We start from the raw sequence: 20062 nt of genomic DNA, 5'->3' as shown, positions 1-20062 counted from the left end.
TGAGCCGAGATCTTGCCATTGCACTCCATCCTAGGCAACAGGGGAGAGACTCTGTCTCAAAAAAAAAGGAAAATATCTGGCAGGGTAAACACTAAACAGTTCACATTGACCACTGGGAAACTGAGAAGGAGGCAGTGCTTCCATTTTTTGTTATTACATTTTCTGTTGTTTGAAATATTTACCAGCAGTATGTATTATTTTGCAACTAATGAAAGGGAGAAGAAGGTGTACAGTGAGCACCAGGAGCCCGAGGACCCAGCCCCTCCAGCTTTTGTCCCCTACTGTGGAGGCACTTCCCTTTTGGAGGCCTCCTGAACATTCCCCGCCTCTGCACCTGGATTCAGCTCCCTACTTCCCTTCTATCCACACCCAAGCCCACTCCGATGGCCACAGACTTTCCTTGGCTTGGGTCTCTGGTCTGGGTCAAGACATCTGCTCCTGTTCTGCAGTCAGAAGACCATGGTCCTCCCTTTGTGCTACCTCCCCAGGTGACATCACAGTTAGGCCTGTGACATCACAGGGCATGGAGGCTGACATAGGATTTGGGAGATGGGAGCTTGGAAGGGCTTGGCAGGTAGAGGCTGCTCCATGTGGAACCTGAGGGAGTCTGTCCTCAGCCCACCTCCTGGGACATTTCCTAGCCAAGCCAGGGGACTTTCAGGATTGGAGACCCGTAAATCTTCAAGGTCATTTCCTTTTTTATTTTTTATTTTTATCAAGAGGTTTTGCAAAGTGTTCTGAGAGTTGGGAGCAGAGTGTGATGTCAGAAGTGGGTGGAGCTGGCAGATAGAAGCCAGTGGTGTGTGGGGATGTGCCTTGGAGGGGAGGAATCTTCACTCGGTGCCCCTTACTTCCCTGTGGTTCCCAGCAAGACTGTAGGGCGGGCAGGCTTGTGGCCTGGGGGTCTGGGAAGACTCTCGCTTTTGGGGAGTGGAGTTTTGGTGAATCAAGCCCCTCCATTAAGCTGAATGATGCTGAGGGGCCAGTGAGGATGGAGGGCAAGAACTGAGAACAGCATGTCAGAAGACCAAGCAGGAGAGGCAGAAATGAGGAGGTGGCTGTCATAGTGGGGGAAGCTGACATGGCCAAGAGATGGCAGAGTCTGAGGTGTGCCACTAAAGAGCTCTTGGCTACTTGCTGTGTGACTCTGGGTGAGTTGCTGATAATAAAATCCACCACCCAGGCTTATTGTGAAGACTAAATGAGGTAAAGCTTATGAAGCCCGTAGCACAGTACCAGACACAGCAAGAAAGCTGGTTTTAAAGGCAGCTGTTTACTCTGATCCCTGGACAATTCCAGCAGGAACCCTGTTACTTTATCTTCTATTCTGGGCATGTATAATGTAGAATTCTCAGTTGTAAGCTACAGAAACCATTTTAGGAGGATTTAAGCAGAATGAATGGATTTAAAAGATGTTAGAAAAGCTCACAGAAGGTCTGAGAAGACTGGAGAGTGAGGCTTGAACCAGATCAAGGGAGGCTGGAAGTAGACAGGACCATGGCCAAATATCACACCCCGGACCAGCCCTGCGCAGACTCTGCAGCCTCCCCTGAGCCCCCTTCTTTCCTCCACTGCCCTGGAAGCCAAATGTGGCACCACAGCCTTTGCTATAGAGAGGAGTCTCCACGGACCTGCCATCTCAGTGGCTTTTTTTTTTTGGAGACAGAGTTTAGCTCTTGTTGCCCAAGCTGGAATGCAGTGGCACAATCTCAGCTCACTGCAACCTTTGCCTCCCAGGTTGAAGCAACTCTACTCCCTCAGTCTCCGGAATAGCTGAGATTACAGGCATGTGCCACCACATCTGGCTAATTTTGTATTTTTAGTAGAAACAGGGTTTCTCCATGTTTGTCAGGCTGGTCTTGAACTCCCAACCTCAGGTGATCTGCCTGCCTCAGTCTCCCAAAGTGCTGGGATTACCGGCATCAGCCACCACACCTGGCTTTTTTTTTTTTTTTGAGACAGAGTCTCATTCTGTTGTGCAGGCTAGAGTGCAGCAGAGCCATCTCAGCTCACTGCAACCTCCACCTCCCGGGTTCAAGCAATTCTCCTGCCTCAGTCTCCTGAGTAGCTGGGAATACAGGCACATGCCACCACACCTGGATAATTTTTGTAGAGATGGGGTTTCACCATGTTGGCCAGGCTGGTCTTGAACTCCTGACCTCAAGTGATCTGCCTGCCTCAGCCTCCCAAAGTGCTGCGATTACAGGTGTGAGTCACCACGCCAGCCTATTTTTTTTTTTTAAGAGACAGGGTCTTTCTCTGTCACCCAGGCCAGAGTGCAGTGGTGCTATAGTAGTTCACTGTACCCTTAGATTCCTGGGATCAAGTGATCCCCCTGCCTCAGCCTCCTAAGTAGCTGGGACCATAGGTGCAAGTTGCCATGCCCTGCTACGTTTTGTAGTTTTCATAGAGATGAGGTCTTGCTTTGTCGCCCAGGCTGGTCTCAAACTCCTGGGCTCAAGAGATGTGGCTGCCTTGGTCTCCTGAATTGCTGGGATTATAGGTGTGAGCCACTGCACCTGGCCATGTCCTTGAATTTATCTTTTGCCTCTTGGGGCCTCTAGATTAGAAGATAGAACTTTCCAGGGTCAGGAGATCTGAGATGGGACCAGCAGGAGAAAAACATGTTTGCTGTGTCTCTGTGAGATCAGGGGCCTGCTCTGGTCTCTATCTCATTCCATACCCTTCTATGTTGCCTGTTCTTGTCTCTGCCTGTTCCTGTCCCTACCTGTCACCATCACTGTCTCTCTGTCATCATCAATGCTTGTCTCCATCCTCCATCTCAGCTTGTCTCCCCTCCGCAGAAGCCCCACTCCATCCAGCCTTTGAACCAACTCTGTCCTCCTGCCCAGCCATCTGGGTTCTTAGAGAACAGAAATAACAGCCTCCCACCCCCTCACATACACATCCTGAAATTCCAGTAGCCCCAGTTCATTGCAATCCACACCAGAAAGTTGTCCTCCAGAGTTGCCACAGGTAGGCAAAGCTGAGTGGATAGTGCCCCCTTGTCAGGCCTGCCTGCCCCCACTTCCTATCTGTGGCAACTTCAAATGTAACACCTTCCTGCCATCTCTCACTCCCACTGGGGCCTCAGCCACAGGCAGCTGTTGCCTGGCTGCCCACCTCCTTCCTTCCCAGCCAGGAGCACTGCTGCAGCACCAGTGGAGAGGCCCACAGCCAGCGGCACTTCAGGGGCCACGGTATTGCTTTGAGATCTAAAGCAGCATTGGGAGGAGTGAGGAAAGAGGGAAAGGAGAAGGGGTTTTGGAGGGCTGAGACACTGGAGTGAGGGTTTTAGGGTCTGAGGGGCATTTGGGGTTCAAAGGGTGATCCCTGTGGGAACGGGGAAGGGGTGTTAGGGCATTCACTGAGTTGAGGTGATCCCTGTGCTGTGTGGCCTCACGTGGAAGATGGCAGAGAAGCCTGGTGCTGCGTAACCAGACTGCTGGGCACTTGTGTCTTTCCGTTGGGCCAGTTGGGCATCCAGGGTCTTGGTCCACTCACTCAGGCTTTATCCCAGGTGAGAGTGCTGAGCTGGCCATCCTGGGTGACAGGACACTGGAGTCTTCAGCTGTCCAGAAGATCCGTCTGGGTGAGCGAGGATGCAATGTTCCCCGTGGTGGGGGGGCCTCTGGTTGGTAGAGTCAGGGACCCTTCTCAGCACAGAATGGGGTGACTTCTCTGTTGTCCTGAAGAATCTGGAATGTTCCCTCAGATCTCTGCACTCATGTGGAAGTAACCTCCATGAGGACCTTCCTTTCTTCTCTCAAGACAGCCCTGCTCCTCACCTCTGATTGGCTAACCTCCATTGATTGGTTGATTGATTGATTGAGATGGGGTCTTGCTCTGTCATCACTTAGGCTAGAGTGTAGTGGTGTGATCTCAGCTTACTGCAGCCACAACCTTCCAGGCTCAAGCAATCTTCCTGCCTCAGCCTCCTGAGTAGCTGGGACCATAGGCACAGGCTACTAGACTCAGATTATTTATTTTTTACATTTAATTTTTTTTACTTAAAAATTTTTTTTAAAGACTAGTCAAGTGCAGTAGTGAGAAGGGGGGAAGAATAGAACAAGGAGTTTGATCTGTAACTGACTGTGAAGAATCAATTGAGATAACTCACTACCTTTGGACCAGGCTATTTATTTATTTTTGAGACTGAGTCTTACTCTGTTGCCAGGCCGGAGTGCAGTGGTGAGATCTTGGCTCACTGCAACATCTACCTCCCAGGTTCAAGCGATTCTTGTGCCTCAGCATCCTGAGTAGCTGGGACTACAGGCATGAGCCACCACGCTCAGCTAATTTTTGTATTTTTAGTAGAGACGGGGTTTCACCATGTTGGACAGGCTGGTCTCAAACTCCTGTCCTCAGGTGATCCACCCACCTGGGCTTCCCCCTTTTTTTTTTTTTTTTTTTGAGATGGAGTCTCACTCTGTTGCCCAGGCTGGAGTGCAGGGGCACGATCTTGGCTCTCTGCAACCTCCACCCCCCGGGTTCAAGCAATTCCTGTGCATTGGCCTCCTGGGTAGCTGAGATTACAGGCCTGCACTACCAAGCCCAGCTAATTTTTTTTTTTATTGAGACAGAGTCTTGCTCTGTCACCAGGCTGGATTGCAGTGGCGCAATCTTGGCTCACTGCAACCTCCACCTCCTGGGTCGAAGCTATTCTTCCACCTCAGCCTCCCAAGTAGCTGGGACCACAGGTGCATGCCACCACACCTGGCTAATTTTTGTATTTTTAGTAGAGACGGGGTTTCACCATGTTGGCCAGGATGGTCTCGATCTCTTGACCTCTTAATCTGCCTGCCTCGGCCTCCCAAAGTGCTGGGATTACAGGCGTGAGCCACCAAGCCTGGCTTAATTTTGTATTTTTAGTAGAGACAGGGTTTCACCATGTTGCCTGGGCTGGTCTTGAACTCCTGACCTCAGGTGATCCAACCACTTCAGACTCCCAAAGTTCTGGGATTACAGGTGTGAGCCACCACGCCTGCCATATTTTTTTACTTTGTAGAAATGGGAGTCTCATCTCTACAAAATAGGTTGGGAACTCCTGGCCTCAAAAAATCCTCCCACCTCAGCATCCCAAAGTGCTGGGATTACAGGCTTGAGACACCACACCTGATCCCTATTTAATCTTCCCACACCTATCAGGAGAGCATCACTGGCTTCTCAATGTCAACACAGAGAATCCTTACACATCAATTAGTCCAACCTTCCCATTTTGCAGATAGGGAAACTGAGGCCAGGAAGGGAAGTGAATAGCTTGTGGTCACACAGCACATTAATAGGACAGCCAGTCCTGGAATTCAGACTCTTATTTGGAGGACCTTCACAGCTTACCTGTAACACACCTGTCTTCCCAGCAGGTAATGGGGACATGAAGGAAGAACCAGCTACATAATTGGGTTGTTGCCACAAGTCACAGGCCCTGGGAGGTACAGGGGGCTCCCTGTCCCCCAGCCTGGACTTCCAGCTCTTCCAAGGTGACCAGGTAAGGTAGAATCCCAGCCTTACCTTTGTGGGTAGTCTGCTTATGGTAGGAGATGGCATTAGGAGGAAGGAGGGGAATGTCTGAAGGGACCTAGACCTCCTCCCTGGTCCTGAGCACTCCCTACCCCAGGCACATCATAGAGTCTGGGCCACCTGAGGCATGAGGAGAGGGTCTCTGGCTCCTCAAGAGACCCTTTCCCCATGCCTCAGGTGGCCCAGACTCTCCTGTGTGGAATAAGAATAAGCCTCATGCAACAGGCTTGGCTGGATGACCATGGCCTTGGACCTTAGTAAGCAGGGGCTCAGGGCCATCTTGTGGAGTTTATAGTCTCTGATGGGGATTTTCTTTGGGTTCACCTTGGTGCATTCAAATTACAGTGATGTCTGAGATACACTGGGGACCAGGGTGGTCAGAGGTGCATGGGGCAGGGAGGGAGAACAGGGCTAGAGGGGCCCTGGGGACAATCTTGCAGTGAGTGGGAAAATCCTGGGGGAAGAGAACTTTGGATAAGGGAAGAAGACGCCATTTGAGTGACAGATATGGAGTATGGTGGCTGTTTTAGCTTATTCTTCCCTTTAGAAACCAAAATAGGGGTGGGAGCCATCTAAGGGACCCATGGAATCCCAGTCACCAGCCCCCAAGCCCCTTGCCGCTGCCCTCCAGGTCTTCTCAGCTTGCAGACCACTTCCAGACACACTGGATGCTCATGGCCCATCCTGTGCCAGCTGGCTGTGTCCCTTGCCACTGGCACTAGGCAGGTCTGCCCTGCTAGCCTGCCTACAGGACCTGGACCTGAACTTGTGCACCCCACAGCCAGCACCCCTGAGCACAGCCCTGCAGGGCCTCCAAGAGGACACCTTGAGCATGAGTAAGCCCAGGGCACAGGGCTGCACCTGCATCTGGCAGAGGCTGGAGGTGGGGGGCACTGCTAGGTGTGGGGTTGGGTGGTGGAGAGGACTCAGTGTCTCTAATGAAGACAGAGCCTTAGACACACTTTACTTCCATATTTTGGCCTTGGAGTTCTGGCCTGAGGGTGCAGGGGGCTTTCAAGTGGTGGTACCTGAGCCAGGGGAGCTGAGCACTGGCTTCTCAGGCATGTGTGTGGGAGGTGGTGTAGGCATGGCCAAGGTCATGGGGGTTGGGATGGTGCTTTGTCTGCCTAGAGAGGTTTTTGTTTGTTTATTTGTTTGTTGTTGTTGTTTTTTGAGATGGAGTCTCACTCTGTTGCCTAGGCTCGAGTGCAGTGGCATGATCTCAGATTACTGCAACCTCTGCCCCTCCCGGGTTCAAGTGATTCTCCTGCCTCACCGCCCCCAGAGTAGCTGAGATAACAGGCATTCAGCACCACATCCAGCTAATTTTTGTATTTTTAGTAAAGACAGGGTTTTGCCATGTTGGCCAGGGTGGTCTTGAACTCCTGACCTCAGGTGATTCACCCACCTCAGCCACCCAAAGTTCTGGGATTATAGAGGTGAGCCACCATGCCCAGCCCTCTAGGCATCTTAGAAGAGCACTGAGCTGGGAGTCAGGGAATCGGGGTTGGAGTCCTTGTTCTGCCCTTTCTGTTTCTGTGGACCTGGGCATAACACCAAGGTCTGGTTTCTTCATCCACAAAAGTGGGATCTCGGCTATACCTGTGTTCTAGGTTTGTTGTAACACACCATTTCCTTATGTAATGTTGACCTCCTGGAGGGCAAGGACTCTCCTACTGTGTCCTTTATTTTTAGGACCCCAGCACAGAGCACAGAGTGAAACAGCTCAGTGAGGTTGATTGAGTAAATAAATAAGGACCCAAGCAGAAGATCACTTGCTTTTTTTTTTTTTTTTTTGAGATAGGCTGGAGTGCAATGACACAATCACACCTCACTGCAGCCTCCAACTCCTGGGCTCAAGCAATCCTGTCTCCTCAGTCTTCTGAGTAGTTGGGACTACTATAGACATGTGCCACAAACACCTGGCTAATTTTCTTATTTTTTGTGGAGATGGGGTCTTGCTTTGTTGCCCAGGCTGGTGTCAAATTCCTGGGCTTAAGCAATCCCCCTGCCTCAGTCTCCCAAATCACTGTGATTACATGCATGAGCCACTGTACCTGCCTGACAGTTTACTTTTTAATAGGTTTATCCTTTTAGTACTCTTTATCTACCTAGAATACCACTGTTTGGCAGAACTCCCTGCAATAATGGGAACATTCTATGCCGGTGCTGTCCAATATCATACCTGCTGAGCACTGTAAATGTGACTGGTACAACTGACGAACTTCATTTTCTATTATGATTTTTTTTTCTTTTTGAGATGGAGTCTCGCTCTGTTGCCAGGCTGGAGTCAGTGGCATGATCTCGGCTCACGGAAATCTCCACCTCTTGAGTTCAAGCAATTCTCGTGCCTCAGCCTCCAAAGTAGCTGGGATTACAGGCACGCACCACCACACCCAGCTAATTTTTGTATTTTTAGTAGAGACAGGGTTTCACCATGTTGGCCAGGATGTTCTCAATCTCCTGACCTCATGATCCGCCTGCCTTGGCCTCCCAAAGTGCTGGGATTACAGGCATAAGCCACTGCGCCTGGCCCATTTTTTATTATAATCATTTTAATTATTGTAAATCCAGTCGCATGTCCAGTGGCTGCTATTTTGGACACAGCATATCTAGCCTCACCCTTGTGTGATCTTATCTGTACCCAGGGCACCCAGATTTATGTCTCCAGCTCAGACCTCTCCTTTTTTTTTTTTTTTTTTTGAGACAGAGTCTTGCTCTGTTGCCCAAGCTGGAGTACAATGCCAGATCTTGGCTCATTGCAAATTCTGCCTCCTGGGTTCATGTGATTCTCCTGCTTCAGCCTCCCAAAAAGCTGGGATTACAGGTGCCCACCACTTTGCCCGGCTAATCAGACCTTTCCTTTAAACTCCAACCCAAGTTATCCATCTGCCCACCTGATTTCTCAACCTGGCTGTCTAATAGGGACCTTGGACTGTTTTCTCCCACTGAAATTGTTCGGCACTGCAGAAATGCTAGCAGGCTTGCAGGCTGGAGGTCTTTCTCAGCCCCGAGCTGGGCAGGTTTGATGGGGTTTGATGGGGGACAGAACTTCATCCCAGACTGTGGGGCTCTGACCACCTTCCTTTTCCTGCTTAGAGCACCAGCCACCAGGGCTGCATACCAGATCCACCGAGGACAACAAACTCACAGTCAAGCGCCCATGGAATAAGGACGAGATGGGAAAACAGCCAGAAAAAGCTGGCGAGGGGGCCCCCTGCCAAGCCTTCTTGCCTCATAACAGCTCTTCCCCACCACCGCTGCAGAATAGAAAGAGCCCCAGACCCTTGGCTTTCTGCCCCTGCCCCCCTGCCACCTCCATCTCCAAGGAGCTCCCATTCCGCCTCCATACCTTCTACCCTGGATACCCACTTCTCCTGCCTCCACCCTACCCATTCACCTATGGAGCTCTACCTTCTGACCCATGTCCCCACCTCCTTATGCTGCCCCAAGATACCTCTTACCCCACCATGGCTATGCCTGACCTGATGATGATGGTCAATGAAGCTGGGCACCACAGCGCTTGGTGGGAGACCCTGCTTTCCTACCCAAGGGCCTTCCAAGCCTCTGGCCAAGCCCCACCTTCCCAGGCCCGAAATCAAGGCACTGGAGCTGCCCCAACCGACTCCCCAGGCCTGAAGTGTGGTGGCATGGCATCTCCAGCAAGGCAGTTCCCTGTGAGTTCCCGGACAGGCGCCGCAGCCCTGCCTTACCCGCTGAAAAAGGAGAATGGCAAAATCCTGTACGAGTGCAACGTATGTGGCAAGAGCTTTGGGCAGCTCTCCAATCTCAAGGTATCTGCCTCCTGGGCTCTGCTGCTCCCTTCAATATCCTTCAGGGCCCCCCATGCACCCCAATCTGATTCTAGAAGCAAGGACCTCAAAGCTAGAAGGCATTCCTGGGTAGCCTCTAGGGCCTAGTGACCTGGGATGATTCATTTGGATGGAGACATCGGGTAAGATGGCCACCAAAGTCCTCGCCACCTTAGAGGACTGCCTATTAGATATCTCGTTTAGATTAAAATGGGGAGACTGGCTGGCATGGTGGCTCACGCCTGTAATCCCAGCACTTTGGGAGGCTGAAGCAGCTGGATCACGAGGTCAGGAATTCGAGACCAGCATGGTCACATGGTGAAACCCTGTCTCTACTAAAATTACAAAAATTAGCTGGGTGTGGTGGCGTGCACCTGTGGTCCCAGCCTCCCAGCTACTCGGAAGGCTGAGGCAGGAGAATCGCTTGAACCCGGGAGGCAGAGGTTGTAGTGAGCTGAGATCACGCCACTCACTCCAGCCTGGGTGACAGAGCAAGACTCTGTCTTAGAAAATATGGGGAGACTCAGGCTTTTATTGGGCAGTGTTTGCCTAAGATTACCCCAATTTAATGGTAGTGTTAGGTTTAGTCTCTCGACATTTGCTCTGGGCAAAGAAAGCCTTTTCCTGGACAACCATCCTTTCTGGACTCCCACTTAAGCTTCTTATTTATTTTTTTCTGGGCAGTCAGATGAGGGAATGGGTGGATTTTGGTGATTCTAGACCACAGTCTGATGGCCAACCTTTTTCAAATGGGATTCCCACAAATTGGTGCGACCGCCGATGCAATTGGCCTCACCATATGCATCGCCCAGCAGGGGGCGCCCAAGGGAGCATCTCAGTGCGTTAGCAAAGGCCGGAAGTTGTGCACTAGCTGGCTAGTGCTGAAGTTGAGGGCACTTTGTGGTTACAGGGAAAAGCCCTACTGGATCCTGCAGGGCAGGAGTTCTTAAACTTTCATGAGCCTTAGACCACCTGGAGAGCTAGTAAAGACGCAGATTCCTGGAGTTTTTGCGATCCTCCCACCTCAACCTCCAGAGTAGCCCCCAGCTCCAGTTATTTTTTATTTTTACCTGTTGTTTTCATATGGGGTCTCACTCTGTCACCCATGCTGGTCTCAAACTCCTGGGGTTAAGGGATTCTCCCGCCTCATCCTCCCCAGTAGCTGGGATCACAGGCATACACCACCACACCTGGTTAATTTTTAAATTTTTTGTACAGAAGGGGTCCCACTGTGTTTCTCGGGCTGGCATTGAACTCTTGGGATCCTGTGATCCTCCCTCCTCAGCCTCCCAAAGTGCTGGGATTACAGCCATGAGCGTGTGCCCTGCCCTCCCAGAGTTTTTTATTCAGCAGGTCTGGGGCTGGGCCTGAGAACCTGCATTCCTAACAAGCTCCCAAAGTGTGATACCAGTGCTGCTGGTCTGTGGACCACATTTTGAATAGCAGTGCTCCACAATACACCTGGGGTACCTTTTACTTGGCCTTCTGACCACTGCCATCCCCTCTACAGGGCAGCAGAAAGAGTGGAAGTATCCTGGGGATGATGGGCCCTGAGGGAGATGACAGGGAGGGAGAGGGATTGAGAGGCCTGAATGCCAATAAGGGGTCCTACAGGGAAGTGGGCAGAGTTTCAGAGAGGACCCTGCTGGGGGTTCTGGGCACTTGGCAGCATTTCTCCCACGTCTGACTCAGGTCCACCTGCGTGTGCACAGCGGAGAGCGCCCATTCCAGTGTGCCTTGTGCCAGAAGAGCTTCACCCAGCTCGCCCACCTGCAGAAGCACCACCTGGTGCACACTGGGGAGCGGCCCCACAAGTGCCCGGTGAGATCCTCCTCCCCCTGCCCTGTCCTCCTATAGCTGGTGAGGAGCTTTAGGCCCTTGGAAGGATGGCACCAGCAGCCTCCATTTCCCAGTCCTCCTGACCAAGTGGAGATGGGAAGGGGGAGTGAAAATTAAAAATGATCCCTCAGCCCGGATTGGGTAATACTGAAGGTCACTCCAAGGGCCTGGAGGAGGGAATCGAGATGTATGTCTCGAGATGTATGGGAGAGAACAATGAAATTGGGGGTTGGCCAGACGTGGTGGCTAACGCCTGTAATCCCAGCACTTTGGGAGGCCAAGGCAGGCGGATCACAAGGTCAGGAGATTGAGATCATCCTGGCTAACACCGTGAAACACTGTCTCTACTAAAAATACAAAAAAATTAGCCAGGCATGGTGGTACGTGCCTGTAGTCCCAGCTACTCGGGAGGCTGAGGCAGGAGAATTGCCTGAATCCGGGAAGCAAAGGTTGCAGTGAGCTGAGATGGCTCCACTGCACTCCAGCCTGGGTGACAGAGTGAGACTCTGCCTCAAAAAATAAAAAAAAAAAGAAAAAAAGAAAAAAAAGTTGGGAGTCATGGAGAGTGGATACCCATTATCTACCTCCCAGAGTTGTTGTAGGAGTTAATGCTATAGTGTACCCAGAGTATCCAAGTAAAAAAACCCATTAGATCCATGTTAGCTTTCACCTTCCATGAGCTGGCCACATCCCTTGGGAAGTCAAAAGGGTAGGGGTTCTTTCCCATTTTACAGGGGCAGAAATGAAAGTGGTGTCATGATGGAGTCTGGGCTGCAGAGTCAGGCCACCCGTGTTCAAATCCTAGCTGTCCTTCCAACTTTCTGTGTGACCTTTGGCTAGTGGCTTCACTCCTCTGAGCCTCTGCTTTCTTACTATAATATAGGAGTTGTGCTAGTACTTAGTCATGCTTCCCCAGAGTCCTGGGGAAGACTAGGTGAAACCAACTGCAGGCATGTGGCAGCCCCCAGTAAATGTTAATTATATCCACTGAAACTGCAGCTTCACACTTAAGAGTTCTATGTGATTATCTCATTCAATCCACCATATCAATGAAGCTAGGTATTAATTACCAACATCACCAATGAGGAGAAAAAGGCTGAGAGGAAAAGTTACTTTTACAAGGTCACACATGGGAGTAAAAGGACACTAGGCTGGGCATGGTGGCTCACGCCTGTAATCCCAGCACTTTGGGAGGCTGAGGCAGGCGGATCACGAGGTCGAGAGATCGAGACCATCCTGGTCAACATGGTGAAACCCCGTCTCTACTAAAAATACAAAAAATTAGCTGGGCATGGTGGTGCACGCCTATAGTCCCAGCTACTCGGGAGGCTGAGGCAGGAGAATTGCTTGAACCCAGGAGGCAGAGGTTGCGGAGAGCCGAGATCGCGCCATTGCACTCCAGCCTGGGTAACAAGAGCGAAACTCCGTCTCAAAAAAAAAAAAGAAGGACACTAACCCAAGTCAGCCTTGTTTTAATGTGCTAGATACTGTGGGTCCTAGGGAGAAATCACTGGAAAAACTTCCAGGCCTGGAGGGAAAGAGAAGTGGGTTATGGGTATTTCCAAGAAGCGGAGAGGGAGTAGAACACCTGAGCCAGCCCAGAAGACAAAGCTGATGCCAGTGCCTGTTCCCATCAGGTGTGCCGCAAGCGCTTCAGCAGCTCCAGCAACCTCAAGACCCACCTGCGCCTGCACTCGGGGGCCCGGCCCTTCCAGTGCAGGGTCTGCCGGAGTCAATTCACTCAGCACATCCACCTGAAGCTGCACAATCGGCTGCATGCCCCACAGCCCTGTGGCCTGGTGCACACTCAGTTGCCCCTGGACCCTCCGGCCTGCCTTGCCCAGTGGCACCAGGGGGCACTAGATCTTATGGCGGTGGCATCAGAGAAACACATGGGCTGTGACAGAGGAGGTCAAGGTGTCCTTGACATCCCAGGGGAAAGCAAGAGCAGTGAGCACCCTGAGCAGTGCCAGGACTCCCCTGGGAGGGGGCAGGGGCAGAACAATTAAAAGCGTTTCTTCTTTAATGCAATGAGGCTTCCTGAGCTTCAACAGTTGGGTGGGGGTGGGGCAGTGGGGGTAAGCCACCATGTATTTGCCAGATTTCACACTTCACCTGGGAGCAGGTCAGGGGACTCCCCTGGGAAGAGCCTGTACTGCCTGTGCCTGCAGCCATCTGCCTCCGCTGGGCTTGGGTTCCATGCCCCATCTAGGACCAGGCCCTCCTTGTCTACTCACTGACAGCCAGCCAGCCTTCCAGTGGGCTGTAGGGTGCTGACCGTGCTGCCCAGCATGGGCACATTGTGCTGTTTCCAACGCCTGAGAGGGTCCTGCTGCCCCCACCACCTGGGTCTCACCATTCCTATGTTGCCACCACATGCCCCTCAGCCGGTATTCCCTGCATGGTCGTTGTGGCGATGCCCCTCATTGCGGGGATATCGAGGAAGGAGACTCAAGATATCAGCGTCCACTCACGACCCAGAAGCATGATGTCCTCTGTGAACCGGGGCCAGTTACCACAACACTCTGGGCTAACAGGGTGCCAGACTCAGGGACGGCATGGAGGCTGCAGCCAGATCAGGGCTACAGGCAGAAAAGAACTGGCAGAGACCCTGAGGAGCTGAGGCCCACCTGATGGCCCTTTCCTCTGCAGGCCCGGAGGAGCCTCTGAAATGTGCAAGGTGCTCCCCATCCCCACTCGAGTCACAGAGGCAGCGCCAGGCGGAAAAGTGTACTGCCTGGGAGGCAGGAGGCCCAGGTTAGGATCACAATCGACGATAGCTGTTATTAAGAGATTTGCGGACAGAATGGGGTTCTCCGGCCGACTTCCTGGAGGTGGCGCCGTCTGCACCCCGTAGGTTTTTGAGCGGCTTTCCCACCGCAGTGGTGACGGGATTCCCGCTCTCGGCTGTAGGTGCTTCCCACAGGTAGGAGCGAACCCCACTGACTGCGGCAGAACGATGGCAGCAGAGTGGACTTCGACCCTACCAGTAGCTAAGGTCCGGGTTCCAAGCCCACCCCTGTCACACCTTGGGCCCCGCGCGAGACATCAACGGCTCGCGTTAGGCTCCGCCCAGTCGGGCAGACCATGCCCATTCCGGACCCGTCCCCGGACTGGCCACCCGCGCCCAGCCCTCCGGCTCCTCCTGGAGCCCCCTAGCTCAGCCGCACCTCCCGGCCTTTGCTCGCCCCAGGCCACTTTCCCTGCCCGACTTCATGCAGGTCTTGCTCCCGGGCTAGCTCACAGGGGGCTGCATGGGACCCTGGCGCCTCCAGGAGCTTGAAGATGTAGCGCGGACACAGCGGAGAACAGGGGCTCCCGGGGTGGGGGCGTGGGCTCTTGCCAAAGGTCTTGGGTCTACGGTCCGAGGTCGGGGGAGAACAATGAGGTTTGGGGGGGGTCCTGGAGAGTGCCCCAGGGCATGGGTAGCATCTGGATCGGGTCACCGCCCGCATGGGCTGAGGGTGGGGCCGCTGTTTGCTCAGGGGGCCGGGCCGGAGGAGGCGTTTCTCCGCAAATGCAGCGGATGCGGGTAGCCCCGGCGGTCAGGTACTCCTATGGCCCCGAGAGCCCCGGGTCTTTCACTCGCCATGGCTGAGCGGTGCGGAGGCCCAAGGGCCTGCCTGGTCGGACTCTTGGCCGGGCTAGGGGTCCGGAGGGAGCACAGCCGGAAGAAGACCTCGGAGGCCATATCCCGGGATAGGTGAGGGGATATGGAGAAAGGCCGGGTGCTGGGTGGGCGCCCTCGGGCCCTAGAACGTGTGTGTTCGCATGTGTGAGCGTAGTGATCAAATAAGCATGTATGTGTATCTCCCGAAGCATAAAAATATATGTGCTAATGTACTACGATTTTGGATGTGAATGTGGAATGGTCCCTGTGCTCTTTTTACAACTTAGTGGACATTTTCCCAAGTGAGGCAGGCAGCCTGCAGACGGCAGAGACAGTTGAGAGGCAAAAGCAGTAGTTCCTCCCTCACCTGTGGACTTTGATTCTCTCATCACAGCTGATGTCTTCATATCCCTTTGTCATGAGCCTGACAGGTTCCGTCTGAGACTGTACTGCATTTGCCCTTAGATGCCACGGAGAGATTTTCCCCTGTCGTCCCCACCCCTGGAGATAGCTCTAGATAGTAATAACAATAAGCCTTTATTTGCCACATGCTTCATAACTTCACCTGGATTATCTCACGAAATCCTCACAGCAGCCCTATGAAGCAGGTATTCTGCATGATTCAGATACGGAAAAGAAGGTTCAGAGAGGTGACATCACCTGCCCAAAGTCACACAGCTGGGATGTGGTGGAACCAGGACACAGGCTTCAGCAGTCTGACTTCAGAGCCAGCCCACATTTCTGAAGCTCTGTTGCCCTCAGCAGGAAGTGGGGTGGGGGGGCAGCTCCTAGCTGTAGGTGCCACTGATTATATGACCCTGAGCAGATTGCTTCACCTCTTCAAGCCTGTGCTCTGGTAGCTGATGTCTGAGGGTGTGTGTGTGTGTGTGTGTGTGTGTGTGTTATAGAGTGTTGTGGCTGATCAAATAAGTGTGTATGAGTATCTTGAAGCTTAAAAATATATGTACCAGTGTACCACGATTTTGGATGTGAATGTGAAACGTTCCCTGTGCTCATATATATATATATATATATTTTTTTTTTTTTTTGAGACGGAGTTTCGCTCTTGTTACCCAGGCTGGAGTGCAATGGCGCGATCTTGGCTCACTGCAACCTCCGCCTCCTGGGTTCAGGCAATTCTCCTGCCTCAGTCTCCTGAGTAGCTGGGACTACAGGCACACGCCACCATGCCCAGCTAATTTTTTGTATTTTTAGTAGAGACGGGGTTTCACCATGTTGACCAGGATGGTCTCAATCTCGACCTCGTGATCTGCCCGCCTCGTCCTCCCAAAGTGCTGGGATTACAGGCTTGAGCCACCGCGCCCGACCTTTATTTTTTATTTATTTAGTTATTCGTTTTTTGAGATGGGATCTTGCTCTGTTGCCCACACCGGGGTGCAGTGGCACTATCACAGCTCACTGCAGCCTCGGCCTGGCCCTGAGCCTCCCCTCAGGCTCAGGTGATCCTCCCACCTCAGACGTCTGAGTAGCTGGGACTACAGGCCCATGCCACCATACTTGGCTGATTTTTTGCAGAGACAGGGTTTCACCATGTTCCCCAGGCTGGTCTCAAACTCCTGGCTTAAGCTATCTACCTTCTGCCTCCCAAAGTGCTAAGATTACAGATGTGAACCACTGCACCTGGCTCTCTTATTTTTTATTTTTTAACTTTTTTTTTTTTTGAGATGGAGTCTCACATGCCACCCAGGCTGAAGTGCAGTGGCATGATATCAGCTCACTGCAACCTCCACCTCCTAGGTTCAAACAATTTTCCTGCCTTAGCCTCCCGAGTAGCTGGGACTACAAGCACATGTCACCATGCCCAGCTAATTTTTTGTATTTTTAGTGGAGATGGGGTTTCACCATGTTGGCCAGGCTGGTCTTGAACTCTTGACCTCCTGATCCTCCTGCATCGGCCTCCCAAAGTGCTGGGATTAAAGGTGTGAGCCACCACACGTGGCTCCTTGTGCTCTTTTAAAACTTTAGAATGTTTTAAACAGAAGGGAAAACATCCTGTGGAAGGTCAAGTCGAAAGGCAGGGAAAGCAGTATTGAGAATCCAAGGGAGCCCTGTAGCTCACTGGCCCTTTATCTATGAAGAGCATGGGATATGCTCTCACGCATGGGTGTTTATGTGTCTGCCCAGTTTCCTGGCAATTTGTTCTGATCTTATCATGGCACAGTTGTCTCCACCAGGAGGGGTGGGGGTGTGGTGGGGGCAAAATGAGGGCAGGGGTTTGTACTGCTCTCTCACCCTAAAGAGAGAGGAGAGGAGGGCCCAGTCACACTGTGCCTGGAAGCCTGGGTGCCCTGGGGTGTTCACACCCTGCCAGTGCCCTGCCCGCCCCCGCCTGGAAGACACGCCCTCCCCCTTTACCCTGTCTGGCAGAAACCTGCCCTATAGGCCCAGGTGGCACTGCCCCTCCCTCTCTGGACTTAGAGGTACAAATGAGTCAGGGGTGGGGAGGGTTAGGAGGGGTTGCTCAGGCTCCTGGCAGAGCCAGCGTGATGATTCTTGGCCATGCTGCACTTGCTCTCCATTCTCACCAGCCCTGGGAATGGGACACTGGTGTGGAGGCAGGAGACTGATCCCTGCTGATTGCTGAGGGTACAGAGTGTGCAGAGGAGGAGCCAAGGTGCTTTCCCACCTAGCCCCCATTCGTGCCGTGGTGTCCAGCCAACCTTTGCAGTGGAGTCTAAGCAAGTCATTTCACCTCTCTGGGCCTCACTTTCCGTATCTAAGAAACAGGGGCACTAATATTCACCTTCTAGGATTACTGTGAGGCTTAGGGGAGATCATGTAGACACAATGTCAAGCCTGGCACACAGGAGGGCCTCAGCAAATGGCCAACTTTGGCATTATCGGGCACTGTCTTTCCCTGTATTCAAGCCCCAATACAGGCCCAGTCCCCATTTTGCGTCCAAGCCCATTCCTGTCTCTTTCTTTGCCTCTGGGGGTAAAGTGGACAGCTGGGAGAGGGAGCAGAGAAGAGGCTGCCACATAGACTTTCCCCAAAATATTTTAGGAATTCATCCTGCTAGGCTCTGGACCCTGAGAAAAGGTTGGGGGAGAGAACTCTGGGTCAAGGCTGGGGCTGATGGTGTTGGGACAGGAGGCAGCTGCTTCATTCTCTTCCCCCTGTGTTTCCTTCCCAGGCCTCGGGGTAGCCGGAGCTACTCTAACCTAGCCCAGGGTACCACCAGCAATGTCAGCCTCAAGGTAGGAGAAAATCCAAAAGGGAGTAGGGAGGGCAGGAGCTCTGGGAGGGCTGAGCAGGCCGTGAGAACCTGGACCAACAAGTCAGACAACTGGAGCTCCAGGCCTCCCTCTGCCACTGATCCACCATGTGACCCTGGCAGATCGCTCCCCTACTTGAAACCTCAGTGTTCCCTTCTGTAAAACGGGGACAATAATGCCCACTCTCAAGGCTGTTGTGGGAAATAAAGTAATGGATATGGAACATCCCACATGGATGGGGCCTGGACTTTCAGGAAATGTGACTTCCTAAAGCTGGGATTGTCTGGGGAGGGATGTGGGGGTAGAGGGGCCCCATTTCTCTCCACTCTCTTCTTTGGCCTGACTGCCTTCCATCTTTGGTCCCTTTTCCCCATGTCCTGGCATGGCCCCTCAGGGGAGAGGCTTAACCTCCTGCCACAGTTTCCTCATCTGCAGTGGGGACCTGAGCCCTGAACTGAACAGTGAGAGAGTGCTCTGTCCTGGAAGGAGCGAGGGCAGCCTCCTCTGGAGGTGGCTTAAGCAGCTATGTGTCTATCTTGGGTCTTGAATACCATGAGTAATTGCCAGTGTTTAATTGCCTACTTATGTGTTGGGCAGTCCACAGGGACTATCTTGTACCGTCGGTACCATACTCCCAGGAGGCAGGTACTGTTATTATCACACCCATTTTCCACAGGAGGAAACTGAGATGCAAACGGTATTGCAGCTATTACAGGAAGTAGCAGGGCTGGGATTCAAGCAAAGGTTGCCTCGATCCAAGCCTCCAGGTTCATCACTGTACTCTTGTCTCTTGAGGAGGTCAGCCCCTGGGGAATGAGAGGCTGCATCTGTTTCATAGATGAGTAAATTAAGGCATTTAGCATCAAGGACCCCTTCTAGGAGGAATTTTGACCTCCTCTGCTGCCAAGTACACATCCCATCTTTTAAAATGGGTGGTTTAGGGAGCAGTGTCTGGGCCTGGGGTGCTGAACCCTTTCCCCTTATCCCCACAGCCAGGCTGGACCCCAAAGGAAGAGAGCAGAAGAGGTCAGGTGTTGTCCCATTTCAAGGAAACCCTCTTCCCTGGCTCCCCTATGTCCCAGGTACATCCTCCCAGGTGTGCTGTTTTAAGCTGGGAGGGTATGAGAGAGGTGGCCACAGTCTCTCTGGTAGCCTGGAGTGGGTGGGGGCCGTGGGCACTTGAGGCAGGCCTGCCTACTAGGCCCTCAGCCCTGGGGCGGCTGCAGGCCTGGGGAAGCACCTCAAGACTGCAAGGAAGCTGGGATCCCCACCCTTTGGGAGGCATGGCCGGCCAGGCCCTGGGTGCCTTGTCACCTGGTAGGCAGTGTGGAGCCCTCACTACCATGCAGTGTAAGCTTAGTCATGTTGCTGTCCTCTTTGGGCCATGCTTTCCTCTTGTGTGGAATGGGAAGGGGCAAGTTAAATGCTGAAGGGCCTTCCCAGAGTTCTGTCCCTTTGACCGGCTCTGGTGGCCTTAGCAGCCACCCTGGGTGGCTTACCTTTGTGTCAGAGCCCTGTTGAGCTTCCCTGTGACAGGGAAGGTGCCGGGTACCAGGGGTGCCTGGAGGTAGGGGGAGCTGTCACTCTGCCTCTCTCAATGTCTGCCTCTGTTTCCCCCCAGGCCCAAGCCCAGAGCTGCTCAGAATGGGACATCCATGTAGGTGGCCATGGTGATTTCTGGATTTGGAAGCGACAGCGCATCTCAGGGGGTCCTGCTCAGTCCCTGGGGCGCCTACAGAGGCCAGCGGTGGGCAGCTCCTTCGACCTGCCCAGCCATGCCTCCATGGGGCCTGAGCACCTGGCCCTGGATGTGGCCTCAGAAGAGCCTGCTGGTGCCAGGCACCCCCCATCCCCCGGGCCTGCTCCTGGTCATGAGGATCAGGGACCCTCAGGCTGTACCTGTCAGCAGTCCCCACCCACAGCCCCAGAGGTCCCTCTGAGGCCTGAGTTACCCAGCAACCTGGAAGACGCACCCCTGTTGCCCCACCCTGCATCCTTCCCCAGGGCAGAGGGAACAAAGGGCAAGCCTGACACCCCAGGGACT

General features: G+C 53.0%; 1 protein-coding gene across 1 annotated transcript; it reads left to right on the top strand.

Annotated features, from left to right (window-relative positions):
• Window positions 1–551: 551 nt before the first annotated feature.
• Window positions 552–13220, top strand: ZNF683 (zinc finger protein 683). Its single transcript, XM_035308257.3, is given in 9 exon segments — window positions 552–686; window positions 3521–3592; window positions 5361–5488; window positions 5698–5777; window positions 6214–6356; window positions 8620–9314; window positions 11025–11153; window positions 12809–13074; window positions 13076–13220. Coding segments are annotated over 6 exon segments (1404 nt in total). The 5' UTR covers window positions 552–686; window positions 3521–3592; window positions 5361–5488; window positions 5698–5736; the 3' UTR covers window positions 13206–13220.
• Window positions 13221–20062: the final 6842 nt, after the last annotated feature.

Source organism: Callithrix jacchus, chromosome 7, assembly GCF_049354715.1.
Source record: "Callithrix jacchus isolate 240 chromosome 7, calJac240_pri, whole genome shotgun sequence".
In the NCBI taxonomy this organism is placed as follows: domain Eukaryota; kingdom Metazoa; phylum Chordata; class Mammalia; order Primates; family Cebidae; genus Callithrix; species Callithrix jacchus.
Note: the sequence above shows the minus strand (reverse complement) of the source record. Positions and strands in the feature narration are given on the sequence as shown.